The sequence below is a fragment of the Lactuca sativa genome, chromosome 8 (genome assembly GCF_002870075.4).
Source record: "Lactuca sativa cultivar Salinas chromosome 8, Lsat_Salinas_v11, whole genome shotgun sequence".
NCBI classification, from domain to species: domain Eukaryota; kingdom Viridiplantae; phylum Streptophyta; class Magnoliopsida; order Asterales; family Asteraceae; genus Lactuca; species Lactuca sativa.
This window is the reverse complement of record NC_056630.2, coordinates 143891746-143909551: the sequence shown is the minus strand read 5'-3', so window position 1 is coordinate 143909551 and position 17806 is coordinate 143891746. Positions and strand designations below refer to the sequence as shown.

The 17806-nt window shown below is 38.0% G+C and overlaps 1 protein-coding gene across 1 annotated transcript; it reads right to left on the bottom strand.

Moving 5' to 3' along the window:
- Positions 1–1444: 1444 nt before the first annotated feature.
- Positions 1445–3087, bottom strand: LOC111890243 (3-ketoacyl-CoA synthase 11). The gene is made up of 3 exons (XM_023886400.2): positions 2539–3087; positions 1563–2339; positions 1445–1489 (listed from the first exon to the last, which is right to left on the bottom strand). The coding sequence occupies exons 1-3, from the start codon at positions 3085–3087 to the stop codon at positions 1445–1447; spliced, it is 1371 nt and encodes a 456-aa protein (XP_023742168.2).
- Between the last annotated feature and the right edge of the window lie 14719 nt (positions 3088–17806).

The following is a 17806-nucleotide window of genomic DNA, read 5'->3' as shown; positions in this document are numbered from 1 at the left end:
TCCCATCCTCTGTTGTTTTTTTTTTCCTTCTGAGAACAACCCACTACTTCACCCTCACAACCACTGTAACCACCGGAAACCACCACTCCAACCACCTACTTCCTTTTGTTCTGTCAAACAAACACCAACCAAAAGTCGCCGCTACTGCTGTAGTCGGAGTTCTTCCTTAGCCACCGCAAGACACCACCATCTCTAATCTCTTATTTTTCTATTGAATTGGAACAAGCTCAAGCTCCAATCATCGCCTCCCCAGCCTCCCTCTCGTCAAGCTCATCGGAACACCAAGGAACGAAGCAGTAGAAGCCGCTGAAGTAATCCCTGCCACCACCGACGTCGCTGTTGTGGAACCATTGTCGCTGATTGTTGTTATGGAACGAAGTAGCAGAAGCCACCAGAGCAACCCCATGTGTCCCCCTCTCGATTTGTTGTTTGAGTTTCGTCCACCATTAAGCCACATATAAAAACATTTAAGGATTGTTTTTAAAACCTTTTAGATGGTTCACAACATGGTATTTATGCAGAAAAACATCACACATGATGTCACTAGAACTGGAAGTGAAAGATACACGAATCATGACACCAAAAGAAGCATTTGACCTCACAATTCCAACCAATTTACTAGTGATTGCAACACAATCATATAAGAATGGAGGCTCAAGAATTAACCAAGGTTGGTTATTAATTTCAGCCACAATTGAACCCATAATAGTTCATAAGAATTGGAGATAGAGTGTAGAATGTTAAATAGGAAGCAATTGAAAAAATTTCAACAAATTCTCATCAATTAGTGAACAAAATACTTATAGGGTTTTATTATTGAATAATAAAAGAGTATCACTATCTATTGTGTACATGTATGGTTGATTGTGGACCAATCATTTTAGTTATTTTAAGAAAGTAATTAATGCATATTATATGTTGAAGATATAATAGGTATTAATTACATCTTCAGCATTTAATATGCATTAATTACTTTTTTAAAATAACTAAAATGATTGGTCCAGAATCAATCATAAATGCACACAATAGATAGTGAAAACATTTAAACCTAACTCTCTCTCTCTCTCTCTATATATATATATATATATATATATATATATATATATATATATATATATATATATATATATATATATATATATATATATATATATATATAGCTAAGAGTTAACATTGATCCAAACCAAGAAAATGCCCCATAAACTTATTAGGCTAACAATAACCATGTTTGCCGAAGTAAGCCCTCTCACAACTAGTTCCTCTATTTAGATGTTCAACTAAAATCCATTGTGCATTGCATATTAAAAACATGTTAAAACATGAATGCATCTTAGAAGTCTTTCCGAGTTTAACTGCTTATTATATCCTAGCACCAAAGTAAAAGAAAGACCGAAAGTCCAAAAACATTTAGGAATAATTCCCGTTACAAACAAAGGAGTTATTATCACGGTGTATAAGCTTTAATGTAAGGGTAGATAATAGGAATTACCTGAGTACTAAAAAAAAAAAAAAAAAAAAAAATAGAACATGAGTTATTTTTTCTTGGTAGGTTCAAAAAAGACCGGCAGCGGTTCACATTTGTTCAAAGTCACTGGGAACCCAGCAATCTCGTCCGTCCATGGATTCTTGTCGTCGTAATCAACAGTCTTCATTGCACCCCAAATCACACTACTGCACTTGAAACCCGACCCGAATGCCATCTGCCAAACCCGGTTACCTTTTCTGACCCGACCCTGTGCCTCAACGTACGCCAGCTCATACCATATCGAGCTGCTGGAGGTGTTTCCGTATCTGTACAGTGTCATTCTCGAAGCTTCCATAACGGCGTCGGAAAACCGCAGGGTCTTCTGCAGTTCGTTGAGCACCGGCTTTCCACCGACGTGAGGGAGAAAGTGATCGACGGCCTTGCTGTAATTAGGTACATAAGGCTGGATTTTGTTTCCAGAAAGGAGGTTTCTGGCGATGTAGTTTATTACGTAGAGAAGTTTCTCTGTCATCGGAAGGATTAAGTAACCTAAAGCGGTTAGGTTTGATTCGATGGTGGAAACAGCGGCGGTGAGAAGGTCTTTATTGATGGTGACGCCGACTGTCCCGGCGGTGTCTTCTTCCTGAAATATGCAGTTATAGGAGCGATCTGATCTTGATGTGTTGTTGTGTACGGTGTGAAGAAGGTGGTATTTGGAGATATGGTGGTCGGAGGGGCGGTTGGAGAGGAGTATGGCGGCACCGCCGGTACGAAACAGGCAGTTGGCAATGAACTTGGAATGATCTTCTCCCAGGTAGCCATTTTCTGTAATGCTCTCTGTACTCACTATCAACGCGTAGGTGTTTTGGTGCACCTGTCAAATTAATTAGTAGTTCGTTAATTTTCTCTGTTAATTGTAATATTGCGTAGAGTTGTATTTGCTTGATATATATGTATACAGTTGATTCTTGCATACCATGAGAGTGTTACAACTTACAATGTATATTTCATGAATTAATATATAGAAGTACATGATGATTATCAGATGATAGAATCTATATATATAACATAACCTGGAGGAGCTGTTTAGCAAGTCCTATTGCGAGAAGACCTGCACTACATCCCATCCCAACAAGATTGTAGCTGGCGACATTTTCTCGAAGGTTATACTGATTAACTATTATGCTTGAAAGAGATGGGATTGTGTTATAAATACAACAATTCACAATTAGGATCCCAATATCCTCACTTCTTACACCTGTTTTAGCAAGAAGCATGTCTATTGATCCAAAAATGGCCATCTCGACTTCCCTTCTCGAATCTTTTATAGATGGTGTATACCTTTGATCATCAGAAAAGATCTCTGGCATATAAGTGGAGTCACCAAGCCCAGATCTTTCCAGAAGTTTTTTCATGAAATCCAGCGTCCCTTGAGAGAGAAGTCCACCGTCTTTTGCCTTTTTCATAAGAATTGCGTTTTTAATAAGAATCTCTTTCGTGCACTTCTGTGAAACCGGAGGCTTGTAACAGGCAAAATCTATTAAGTACACTTTGCATGAAGTTTTTTTGGTCATGAAAAGCCATAATAGAATAAAGCACATGATAAGTAGGGTTAACAACATAATTTCTTTCAAGTTGATCAGATTGATGATAAACATGATGCTGGTATGACTACTCTTCAAGCTACCAAATCTTGTGGTGGATGTGAGTTTTTATCGAGGAGTTCGACTAGAATCTACCCTATATATATAGAGTTTGTAGTGAGCTTGTATGGATATGAACTTTATTATAAGTTACAGTGGTCCTTGCTTATGCAAGATACGTGGAGTTCCCGTACTAGACAATAAGGGAAGAGGGTCATGTCTGTAGGCTTCCGAGCGTTAACTGAACGCCTTAAATATACATAAGCATATAATTTTCCTGAACAATCTAAAGGTAATCAAGTATTTGTCACGACAAAGTACTTAAACTGTGCCGACCAAGAAAAGTTGTTATTTTGTGATCGATGTATATTTTAACATGTGCTTTCATAAAGACATGGGCGTGTATCAGTTTTTATTATTTTTTAACCGTAATGATGCTCTTAAACAGCAAATCTAGATACACTACAAGACTATATACTTATACCTACATCCCTATACCAATGAAATTTTCGTTGCTAAAAATAAACCAACGGCATGTCATCGGTACAGATGAGCATCGATCTGTGGGTAGTATATACCGACGATTGTTTTCGGTATAAATTTTTTTTAACTTAATTATATGATTTATCTAATAAATTGAAACGACATCGTTTTTTAACGCTATACCGATGACATTTTGTCGATATAAGATTCTATCTTCAACAAAAGGCCATCGACGTCCTATTCATCACAATGCTGCGCCCAAAATAAGTTCGATTCCCTCTCGATTGACGATTCACTCACGACGACCACTCCCTTTCACTGTCTACCTCATATGTAACTTCTAGATCACTCATTCTTTTCTGATTTCACTCGTTTTCCGGTTCAATTTTTAGTTATTTCTGTTTGCTTTTTCAGTTATTTCCGGTTCGACTATTCACTCACGACGACCACTCCCTTTCACTGTCAACCTCATATGTAACTTCTAGATCACTCATTCTTTTCTCTCATTGTTCAACATTTTGTTTTGACATTTCATTCATGTAACAACGTAAATTTTCAAATCAAAATTTTCATTTTTAAAACACACAAAAACTCATAATATATCTCAAAAACATAATTGTCTCAAGTATCAACACAATCCACATAAAAAATGTCACTATCCCAGAATCATCCACATAATCTCGCATCGGTGTGTACAATCAAGCCGGTGTCTTCCCGTGATCCTGAGAGGTACCTGAAACACATAACACATAACACGGTAAACACGAAACTTAATGAGTTCCCCACAATACCACACATAAGACCCTACGGTCACACAAAGATTACCACTCTAGGTAAAGTATAGCGAGAAGACTCACCTCATAATAAATCGGATAACCTCGCACTCAAATTACCGGTCTAGCTTCACCTAACACATACGATAATTATCTCTAACTAATAACGTCTCTCAAAGAAATTACCGGTCTAGCCTTCTGCAAACTCACAGAAGGGTAAAAGACCATTTTACCCTTCCATGGCCTTAATAGTCCACAAATTGACCTCTACGGTGGGCGTACTCTATCGCCATGCATGCATTGGGGATTCTCGACCCTATGCTGCACGTACTGAGATTACGCTCAGCGTACGCCCCGGTTTTGCTTCTTTTACTCGTTTGGTCTTAATCCGTTAAGACCTTAGCTCAAATCTCAGATCTGGACTCCCTAAAGGCTCATATTACTTAAAGTCTGTGACTTTAAGCCTTTGCATGGCTGATAAAATCACAAACACCAAAACTCTCACTCTTTATTCTCAAGAATGCTCATATCTCATGCATGTGTTGGTTTACACGTCCAATTCTCGATTTTTATGACTCTACATCACTAAAAACACTCAAAGGAGCTGACAATCAGCTCTGGAGCTCAATATCTCAAAAAGCAATGAACTTTCGGACCAAAACCCTAAAATGAACTAAAATGATGCACAAATCAAAAAGGTGAGAAAGTGTTGAGCTTTATACCTCTAACTGAAGCTCCAACCATAGATAAGCTCAGATCCAAAGTCTGGACTCCCACTCCTTCCTCTTCAAAGCTCCTTCTTCGCTCCAAAGAAACACAAGATCACTTAATAGCTCATAAATGGACACACAAGCTGAAGGGATGAGAAATCAGGGTTTTAGTGAGTTGATGTCTAGGAATGGTGGCCAGAAATGAGGCCATCATGTCCTTTAAATAGAGACACACCCTAAATTAGGGTTTTCACCTTGGGCCTAGTACGCACATCGTACCCTCTAGTACGTCCAGCGTACTAGGTGGGCTCCGCGTCAAAAACACGCACATGAGTATGCTAAGCGTACCATGCATACGCCCCGTGTACTCATTTACCACCTTTTTCTCATATAAGGGCCAAAATCGACAATCACCAAAAGAACAAGGGTTTATAAAGTATACCTGGTCTTGGGATGTTACAATTCCCCCCCACTAGAATCAGACTTTGACCTCGAAGTCATACTCTAGAAATAACTCAGGATACTGCTCGCGCATCTCGGACTCCGGCTCCCAAGTCTACTCGGATCCTTTCCGATGTTGCCACTGGACCTGAACAAGGGGCGCACCTCTTTGTTCCTCAGAACCTTCACTTTCTGATCCAAGATCGCTATTGGCCTCTCAATATAATTCATGCTTACATCCACCTGAATGTCCTCTAATGGTACCACCTCCGTCTCATCGGCTACACACTTCCTCAACTGAGACACGTGGATGGTGTTTTGAATCTAACTCAGCTCTGCAGGTAGCTCCAGTCGGTAAGCCACCTTACTTACTCTGGCGATCAATCTAAAGGGACCAATGTAACGGGGCCCCAGATTGCCTCGTTTCCTGAATCACATCGCCCCTTTTCACGAGGATACCTTCAGGAGTACAAAATCTACAACCTAGAACTCTTGCTCGGATCATCGTCGATCTGCATAACTCTTCTGGCGACTATGGTCTGTTAATAACCTCTGTCTGACCTGTTGGATCTGCTCGGTTGTCTTTAACACTATCTCAGTGCCACCCAACACTCGTTGCCCTACCTCTCCCCAACAGATGGGAGTCTGACACCTCCTCCCATATAAGAGCTCAAAGGGAGGCATGCCAATACTGGAATGGTGGCTATTGTTGTAAGAAAACTCAGCCAAGGGAAAATAGGTGTCCCAACTTCCTCCAAAGTCCATGACACACACACACACATAGCATATCCTCGAGCGTCTGAATCGTCCGCTCACTATGTCCGTCTGTCTGCGGGTGGTATGTGGTACTGAAATGCAACCGAGTACCTAACTCCTCATGAAACTTCTTCCAAAACCTGGAAGTAAAGCGCACATCTCGATCCGATACTATCGAGCTTGGAACTCCATGTCTTACTACCACCTCTCTCACATAAATCTCGGGCAGTTTCTCTGCAGAAGAGCTCTCATTGATGGCGAGGAAGTGAGTACTCTTCGTCAACCAGTCTACAATCACCCATATCGCGTCAACCCCACACGCAGTCCTCAGTATCTTGGTGATAAAATCCATTGAAATCTATTCACACTTCCAATGGGGAATCTCAAGAGGCTGTAACGGGCCATGTGGACGTTGGTGCTTCGCCTTAACCCGAAGACAGGTAAAGCACCTCTCCACTACCCATGCCACGTCTCTCTTCATACAGGGCCACTGGTAATCTGTCTTCAGCTCCAAATACATCTTAGTGGCCCCTGGGTGGATCGAGAATCTTGATCTATGTGCCTCCTCCATCAGTATACGTCGTGCTCCGCCTGTATAGGGTACCCAAATCTACCCTCAAAAGTCATATGCCCACGATTGTCCATCCCAAACTCGGAAACCTGTCCAATCACCCGCTCCCTTTTGCAGTTCTCCTATCTCACGGCCTCCACCTGGGCCTCTCGAATGGTATCTAAGACTGAAGTTATCACTACCATCCTCATGCACACATCTCGGATTAGAGCACTCGCTGCTCAACGGCTTAGGGCGTCGGCTACCACATTAGCCTTGCCCGGATGATATAAATGTTGGGTTTTGGTATAATACAACATCCTATGGTGCACATACAACCCTAAACACCTTGGATCTATGTTTTCACTAATTATACATGCAAATGGTTTCCAAGGCATTAAACCTATAACTAGCATGCATTTGACAGAAACCATATAATATACTAGTTAGGGAAACATACCTTTTATGTGGCTTGAAGTCTTGATGTATTTGGCCTTAAGAGCTTAGCACCAATAGTATGAAATGCCTCAAATGGAATCACAACACACCTAGGACAAAGGTGGCTCTTGAAAGAGAATTCCATGCACCAAAACATCTCCATATTTCTCTAAGAAAAGAAGTGGTGATTTTGGCTATGGAGTAACCTATTTATATGTAGGATTCCAAGGGTCATGGGTATAACCCATAATCCATACCCATGGGTTTTATGATCCATGGTTCATGTGGCCCAACTCTTTATGTATCCATACATAAACTTGGTCCAACATGGATCATAAGCCCAACACATATAAATATAACTAATTATCATAATTAGTCCCCATAGATTTAATTAGTCTCTTTTGATCACTAAATTAATTCCAAATTAATTGTTGATCGATACTAATTAAAACATATGATTTCATATTAATATATTATAACTTATAATATATTAATAAACCATAAATAACCTTCTCTCAAAAGTCCATTCTAACAAATTGTTCTGATGATATGCAACCCAAATGGACCATGCTACTCTCGGGTCAAGTACATACCAATAATAGTTATAGGCTTAGACATCTAATCCAACGGTCTCCCACTTGGATAAGTCTAAAACTATTATTGCAAGTACGACTTCATAACCTAACTAGCAATCGTAGCTCTTAAAGCCGCTGTCGAACTCTGAACAAATCAATGATACGTCCATTAGATAAGGGATCATATATTCCTCCATTCTAGATATCATATGGACTGAGACATGGATTATAATCATTCTCTCTGTCCATTTGTTGTTTCTCGATTTCCAATTTATGACGACTGACTAGTTGAACAAATCAAATCAGTCCAGGCCCGGCCGAGCACTTACGTTTGTCATCACCAAATCATCGAGGGGCCCACAGATATCACTTTTATCCCAAAGGTAAAAGGAATGGATAAACTTCGACTCATATGGCTTGTTCTACTAGTTGTTGAATCATACACAAAGGCACGTTTTATAACATCGAGTTACCAATGTGTTTTCGTGCAATCAATGTATAACCAACTCATAGTAACAACTCATATCTCTAGGTTTGAAGAATATAAGATATTATCGTCTCATGATCACTCGTGATAAAATCCTTGAATTGATTCCAATGAGCGCGGGTTAAATCCAATACTCAGAACTTATGAGCACTCATGAGTGTTGTAGCCCTTTGTCCAACATCTTAGACCTCTACAAGCCAACCCATGATAGTCTTAATTCATATCTACTTCCAACATATGACTGACTGTGGATGGTTTGAATAACTTAGTCATCCAGAACAATGACCTAGTTTATTCTGGAAGTCAAAACATGCAAAATGAAACACAAGAATAATTGAATCGAATATGGTATCAAAACCTATGAATATAAATAAAACACCTTTTATTTATCACCATATGATTACACATTATTCATTGTATACTGTTTCAGCTATCAACTTTATTCTTGAATTTAAAACAATAGTTGTCCCATGCTCCAAGCATGTACACTATGTTTTCTAAACACTAGTCATGCCATACACCAAGTATACATACTATGTTTGTCTATGATATTTACTTTGTGAAATAGATCAATTGAACATAACTCCAATGATCCTCTTTTCATAGTCCTAAATCCTTACTGCAAATGCAAGAATTCTAAATTCATGCCATTTACTGAAATCTGTTAGATTCTAAACTTATATGCATTGATCCTCTTGTAATGATTATGCACAAAGTCAGAAAGACTTGACAACAAATATTACAAAGCATTCCAAAGGACATCAACTCCTTGGAAACATCCTTCTTGCATTAAGTTTCATAATCTTACACAGATTGAATAATTTCTAACTTTGAAACATTTCCATATTCCATTTTGACTATCACTTCTGAACAAGAGTTGCCTCCTTACAGATTATGTCAATATGGTCCTTCCATAATTATCACTATACTTCCAACTGTCCTTGAGCAACCAATCTTTGGTAAACCTTAGATTGTCCTCGACAATTGTTTAATTCTTTTAGTCATATCCAATTCTAGACCTTTTCCTTTCTTAATGCCCCAGGCATTTGGAAAATTTTAGAAAGGATGAATATAGCACATGCAATCGATCCTATATCCGAAGCATATGGGACACAATTCATGATGTCTCACATAAAGACTAAACCAGTCTTATGCTATTATATTTCCATTTCAATTTTCCAAGTTCTCATAATTCAGATTATGAAAAGGGATGCCGTAATCATAATCGAATTTTAGAATGCAAATAATGGACCCATATATTAGAATTTTCTTATGTTGATCCATTCCAACATAACATTCATATATATACTTGACTAAATACGATTAAAACCTCAATCTAAGCTTTTAGATTTGAGATGAAGTATAATTTCCTCTCCCTTAATTATAGCAAAACAACTCTTTCCCAATTGAAACTTTTGTTTTCTATAATTAACATTGCCAACTTGCAGCTTGCAACTTTTATCATAATTATCATGCTCCCAGTAACATGATGATTATTAGCATAACACTTATGCTCCCACTAGCTTTGACATGTACTCAGAAATCAGCTGGACTTCTAGAAATCAATACTTTATTGACTTTCTTACCAAAGTTCAGATTTCTAATACTAGATTGCTTTGATAAAACTTTATCATAATCATACACCTTATCTTAGATAGCTCACAGGTGTGTCTAAACAATTTTAAGAACTATGAAAAGGGATGCCGTAATCATAGTCTTGATTGTTTAGACCGTTGCCACTTCTCACAAGTCCATGTTAGTGTGCCGGTAAACCACACATGCTCCACTAACGATTTTGAGAATGCAAATATCACAATTGCTATCTAGCTAAAATCTACTTAGTGAAAGTGTTTCCTCACCATCATTTTCATGAATCGGAGAGAAACCTTATGACACTTAGATTTAATGGTGTATGTGTTCTTATCCATGTGAATTGTCAAAACCATAGTCACAAGACAAGGATAATGACAAATCCAAACTCATATGGACTGAACTCATTCTTAATTTCTTGCCACTTGGCAGCTCAAAGGGCCTGCCATTGCTTCCAAGTTGTTATGCAACCAATTGAGAACTCTATGAACTCATATGCAAAGCCAACTTTAATTGGAATGGGCACATAATATGTCAACACGAGAGGTTATGAACCTCAAGTCATGTGCTAGTGAAGAACTTCAGATTTTATTCTTGATTAGTTCTTGAGTCTTTCAAGACCTTTAACACTCCCACTTACCTCTTGACATATTTTGACATATAAGACTTTCTTGTCAAATGTTCAAGATATAGTGTAGATTCTAATCAAGACAAACACTTCATTAAGACATGTCACTCAAGTTACAATCTTGGAGTATGACTCTAAGACTTGTATTGGAACGAAATATGACTCATCTTCTTGATTTAACCATTTCAGCGATTCAAGTTCCTCTTCTTAGTCATAAGAATGCACTAAGATTTCCTTAGAGAACTAATTTTGATATGGTTTCTTAATCATTAAGATGATCACAAAAACTGATACTAAAGCACTCTCCCATCTTTTCAAATTTGAGAAACTTTTATCCTTATGCCTAAGTTGATTCTTCTTATTCGCTATGCCTTGCATTGGAACCTTTCCTAACGTCTCAGAATTACACTTAAGCTTGTAAGTATAACCATATTTACTAAGCTTTAGTAAATTATGACGAATAATCTTATCGATCTTTTGTGGTGGACTTAGCCAGTGCACAAGAATGTGTACTCGATCCCTTAGTCCTTTACATCACTTCCACATCCATGTGAACAAGTAATTAGTCTTAATTTTCCAATACTTGAAGGTTCTCATTCATCATGCTATTCAACTTGCATGATTCCAAGTTCTGGTCCAATTGAAACTTGGGTGATGAGAATCTTTCCTTATTTGGTAAATTTAGACATTACCACAAATGAAAGAATCAATTTCATATTTCCACTCTTTCTATTAATGGAATCATATAAGCAACAAATTTTTTTTCCTCAAATTCCATTGTAAGGATATTTTAAAATAAATAAAATCTAAAATTTCCTTTTATTTTAAAAACTTTGTGGAAAAACTTATCCTTACAATCCATATGAAAACTTGTTGTTATCTATTCCTAAGCAAAATATCATAACTCCTAAGAAGTAGCCCAAGAATCCGATCTTCAAACTATGCGATATAAATCCATCTACGCGATCAAATTCAACATATTCTTTCTTTAAGTTTCTTCACTCTTCTTTGATTCTTAAAACATCACCATGTGACCCGGTCACATCATGTATCAAGAATCTCATAATAGAAACTTAGAGTTAGATAGTGGACTTTACCTGAAGTAGAGTAAAACTTATTGACTTTAACATGCTTAGGTAAATTTGGCAGCTTCGCAACCAATGCCCCTGTCTTTGGCAATATAAACATATGGACCCTTTGGTAATGGGACTATCTCAGACTTAGCTTTTCTCTTTACCATTTGGTCAACCGAGTTGACTATGGCCGATCCCTTTCCATTGGGAAGAGAATGCTTTTTCTGGATTTCCAGTGTCATCATTGTCAATGTCCATAAAGTTTTAGGATGATGATCTTAGCAAATAGATAAGATCATTAAGGGTCTTGTCATAGTCTGTTTCATAGGAGTCCCAAAGGAACTCACTATGAGACTTAATAAGTAGTTGAGCCACCAACTTTCTCAAGACTTTGACACCCAACTCTCCCGGCTTGTCAATATGTGACTACATCTCCAAGATGTGACCACACCTAGACCTTGCCTTGCCAATAGGGCTTGAGTGACCTTGAACTTGTGGATTAGGGAGAATAATTAGAGGAGGTGAAAGAAGTATGATTTCCATGGGACATCATCTTCATTTAGGAAAGCTTGTTTCAAGAGATTTGGGAAGATCATAGTTGTCTGAACTAGACATCTTTTGGGAGATATTCAAGATAGTTGATCTAAAGTCCTTAATATGACACCCAATATGAAATATTAAGGCTAGGACCCAACAAACTATTTTATGACTTAGAAGAGGGATGTCGTAATCCAAGCTATAAAATATTTGAAGGTAGGTGAATGACGATTCACCAATTTCCACCAAGATAAACGAAATGTATTATTAGGTTTTAATTGTATTTGAAACTCCTAGATCTTTGATATTCATTGAACTGTTCAATGGCATGTTTCAATCTCGAGTTTGCCCTTCAGGTTTTGTGACTGGGATGCCGAGGATCACAAAACAAGGTGTGAAGTAACCATGCAAATTACTTGGTACCCTTAAGTGTTTACCCCTCAATCGATGTGCCGGTTAACCACACACGCTCCATCGATACTATGATAAACATTAAGTTACCATTTGCCTACCTTGTTAAATACGAGTTAGTGTGGCGGTTAACCACACATGCTCCACTAACTGACTTAAACAAAGTGCAAAGTGTAATTTCATGGATTAGCACCTTATTCACTTTTTCCTTGGTAACTATGATTGGGTATTTATAAAAGGTTTAGTTACTTAGTATTTATCATTAATACTTTTAATGAAGGGAGAATTATAGTCCTTGTCCTACCTGTTCGACTAACGACCCTCCACCGGTCAAGGAAGCGGTGGGTGAGAGTGGACACTCATTAAACTGCCATTTTATAGGCAGTAACCTTATACCCCCTTATAGACCGGCTTCTTGAATGAGGCCTACTAACGGTAAGACTGGCTTTGTTCTTATACATATATATATATATATATATATATATATATATATATATATATATATATATATATATATATATATATATAAGTATTAACTATTAATATTATAATAGTATAAGGGTGTATTTTAAACATTTAAAATACTTGGTGGTTTAATCTATTAATTAAACTATACTCTTAATTTAATTAAACTTAAACCATATCTTTATGGAATTATTAACTCTTTTAATTAGACACTTTAATTAATTTAATGAAGTCCATAAAGTTTGAACTTTAACTTTTAAAATTCTTGGGTTTGGAATTAAAGTGTATATGGGGTTTGACTTTACAAATTCCAAAACTTGAGGACAAGTTTCGAACAATTCAAAAAACTTATGGTTTTCATAACTTATGAATTTTAAAGTGGTTTAATGGAAAAAAACTCTTCAAGTTCCATAACTTGTAGACAAGTTATGGAAGACTTTAAAAGCATTAAAAAATGTGACTCTTCATTTTCTCATAACTTATGAAAATTTTATGAGTTTTAAAATTCATAAATGTGACTTTTCATGTAACTTGAGGATAAGTTACAAAAACACATATTACGAACAACTTCAAGATTAATTTGGATTGAAAACAACTATCTCATAATTTTTCCTATTAATCTAAACAAACTCATAAACATGAACATTCATAATCAACATTTTTCAAGCATCATATACACATGTATAAAACTTGAAACTTTGATTATTATCCTTTATTTGGATGAGAATAAACATTACCATAGTATCAAAAAAACAAATTTTATGAACAAAAACACTTTGCGGTAATGATTCTAATCCAAAACAGGCCAAAAAAAAAACTCGAAGATAAGTTGTCAGGGGGTCCAACTCGTTGAGTGCATGAACCAACTCGACGAGTTGGATGAATTTGTTCGTGGACTCATCGAGTCCATCACTGGACTTGTCGAGTCTACTGTCCCGACAGCAAAAAAATCGATTTTTTCAGTTTTTTTTTCATTAACTTGCATCAAGTATAATTGAAAACAACCGATGGCTCTTATACCGCTGTTGGGTTTTGGGATAATACAACATCCTATGGTGCACATACAACCCTAAATACCTTGGATCTATGTTTTCACTAATTATACATGCAAATGGTTTCCAAGGTATTAAACCTATAACTAGCATGCATTTGACATAAACCATATAATATACTAGTTAAGGAAACATACCTTTTATGTGGCTTGAAGTCTTGATGTATTTGGCCTTAAGAGCTTAGCACCAATAGTATGAAATGCCTCAAATGGAATCACAACACACCTAGGACAAAGGTGGCTCTTGAAAGAGAATTCCATGCACCAAAACATCTCCATATTTCTCTAAGAACAGAAGTGGTGATTTTGGCTATGGAGTAACCCATTTATATGTAGGATTCCAAGAGTCATAGGTATAACCCATAATCCATACCCATGGGTTTTATGATCCATGGTTCATGTGGCCCAACTCTTTATGTATCCATACATAAACTTGGTCCAACATGGATCATAAGCCCAACACATATAAATATAACTAATTATCATAATTAGTCCCCAAAGATTTAATTAGTCTCTTTTGATCACTAAATTAATTCCAAATTAATTCTTGATCGATACTAATTAAAACATATTATTTCATATTAATATATTATAACTTATAATATATTAATAAACCATAAATAACCTTCTCTCAAAAGTCCATCCTAACAAATTGTCCTGATGATATGCAACCCAAATGGACCATGCTACTCTCGGGTCAAGTACATATCAATAATAGTTATAGGCTTAGACATCTAATCCAATAATAAGATCTTGCAGTCATAGTGCTTCACTACATCCAACCACGTCCTCTGCCTCATATTCAGGTTGGGATGATCAATGAGGTACTTTAGGTTCTTGTGGTTCGTATATATGGTACATCGGACACCATACAAGCAATGGCGCCAGATCTTGAGGGTGAACACCACCGCCCCTAGCTCCAGGTCGTGGGTGGGATACCTCGTCTCATGAGGCTTCAGTTGCCTCGATGCATATGCTATCACGTGTCCCCTCTGCATCAACAACGTGCCCATCCCGGATATAGAAGCATCACAATACACCACAAATTCCTCCACTCCCTCGGGAAGGGCTAACACCGGAGCTTCGTACAATCTCTGGCGCAGGGTCTGAAATGAGGCCTGCTGTTTGGGACCCCAAGTGACAGTATCACCCTTCCAGGTCAACCTGGTGAGAGGAACGACAATATTGGAGAAATCTATGATAAATCTCTGATAGTAGCGGGCTAAACCCAGAAACCTCCTGATCTCAGTTGGGGATCTCGGCACCTCCCATCTCATAACTCCTCAATCTTGGCCGGGTCGACCAATATCCCATTCTAATTAACGAGATGTCCCAGGAACTGGACCTCTCGTAACCAGAAATCACACTTGGAGAATTTGGCATAAAGCCTCTCCATTCTCAAAACTCCAAGAATCTCTCTAAGACGCTCCACGTGTTGCTCTCTGGATCTCGAATACACCAGGATATCATTGATGAACACGATCACTGATCGACCCAAAATAGGCATGCACACCCAGTTCATGAGGTCCATGAACGCTATCGGTGCGTTGGTGAGCCCGAAAGGCATCACCACAAAATCGTAGTGCCCATAACGAGTCCTAAAGGCCGTCTTCTGGATATCCTCCTCATAAACTCTCATCTGATGATATCCAGACCTCAAATCATTTTTGGAAAACTAGGACGCCTCCTGCAACTACTCGAACAGGTCGTCGATCCTCGGTAGTGGATAACGGTTCTTGACCGTCATCTTGTTCAATTCTCGGTAATTAATACACATCTAGTGTGAACAATCCTTTTTCTTGAAAAAAAGGATCGACGTTCCCCACGGTGAGCTACTCGGTTTGATAAAACCCTTCCTCGGCAACTCTTGGAGTTGCGAGGATGACTCTTGTATCTCTGGTGGTGCAAGGCGATAAGGTGCCTTGGCGATAGGCGCCGCTCCCGAAACCAGATCGATCCGGAACTTCACTTGCCTCTCAGGAGGCACACCCGACAACTCCTCGGGAAAAACATCCAAAAACTCGCACACTATCGGAAACTCGATGATAGAACTCAACCCCTCTATGGAAACCCGCGTATCCATCACATACGCCAAAACGACCATACAACCCTGCTATAGACTCTGTCTCGCTCTAGCAGCAGAGCAGAAAGCTGATCCAGATCTAGTACCCTCGCCATACACCATAAGCACTCCCCCACTAGGGTCTCTTATAGTCACTAACTGACGCTCATAGTCGATCACAGCTCCAAACTGACTCAGCCAGTCCATGCCCACTATGACATAGACATCACCCATCGCGATTGGTACCAGGTCTATCGGGAACTCAATACCAAAGATCTCTAGTACACACCCCGAGATCACATCAGTAGAAAAAACTGCATGCTCGTTGAAGGAGGTGATATTGTTGAAAAACTTCATCGGAGACCTTGGAGTTGTACCATCCATAAAGTAGCCTATGGAGATTTTCTGAGATAACGAAGGAGCGGTCGCCTTAACCAAGGAACCGAGAGATCATAGAAAATCCAAGAATATCGATAGAAAATACCACTTCATATGAGACCGAGTAGAAGAAGGACTCCTCATTGTAAAGAGGTTATCGTCAGAGGATAACCCAACAGATCCCCTTACGAAGGGACTGAGTAGGGTTAAGAACTTGCAGCATGCTAAGAGTATCGGGCTGAAGGACGATATTAGTTTTAGTGATTAGATAAATATTTAACAACTTGTAATAGCTAAAATGTAATTGACATTTGGTGATTGAGTAAAAGGAGTTTTATTTATAAGTAAAGTTACTATCTTGTGTCGATTGTTCACTATTGTTTCACTTTTTCATGTTTTGACTTCCGGAATAATAAGATTATTCAAACTATCCATAGTCGATCATACTTTAGGAGTAGGTTATGAGGCGATACTATCATGAATTGGCTTGTAGATTGTCTAAGGTGTTAGACATAGCAAAAGTATGCTACAACATTCATGAGTTCTCTTGAAATAAGATTTGAGTATTTGATTAAACCCACGCTCACATGAATCACTTCATGGAATTTATCACGAGTGATTGTGAGACGATAATATCATATAGTCTTCAAACCAAGATATATGAGTTGTTGGATACGAGTTGGTTGTGCATTGATGGTATGAAAACACATCAGTAACTTGATGTTATAAAACACATTATTATGTATGATTTAACGAGTAGTTAGTACAAGCATATAAGTCAAAGTTTATCTGTTCCTTTTATCCTAAGAGGATTAAAATCGATATCTTAGGCCCCTCAATGATTTTGTTTTGGCTTATGTGCCGATCCTGGTCAGGACTCAATTGATGCGTTCAATTAAGTTCTATGTTAAACAAATCGGATTTCAGGAAACAAACTGCTAGACAATAAGTATGACTATGTTCCATTTATTTTTCCGCTTGTTATCTTGAAGAACAGAGGATTATATGATCCCTTATCTAAAGGACGCGTCACTGACTAGGTCAGAGTTCGACAACGGCTTTTGAGAGCTACGATTGCTAATCGGATGTGGAAGTTGCATTGGTAGTTATAGTTATTAGACTTATCCAAGTGGGAGACTATTGGATTAGGTGTCTAAGCCCATAACTATAATTTGTATGTACTTGACCCGATAGTAGCATGGTCCTTTTGGGTTGCCTTCACTGGAGTAATTTGATAGGATGGACTTTTTTTGAGAGAGAGGTTATTTGTGATTTATTAATATATTATAA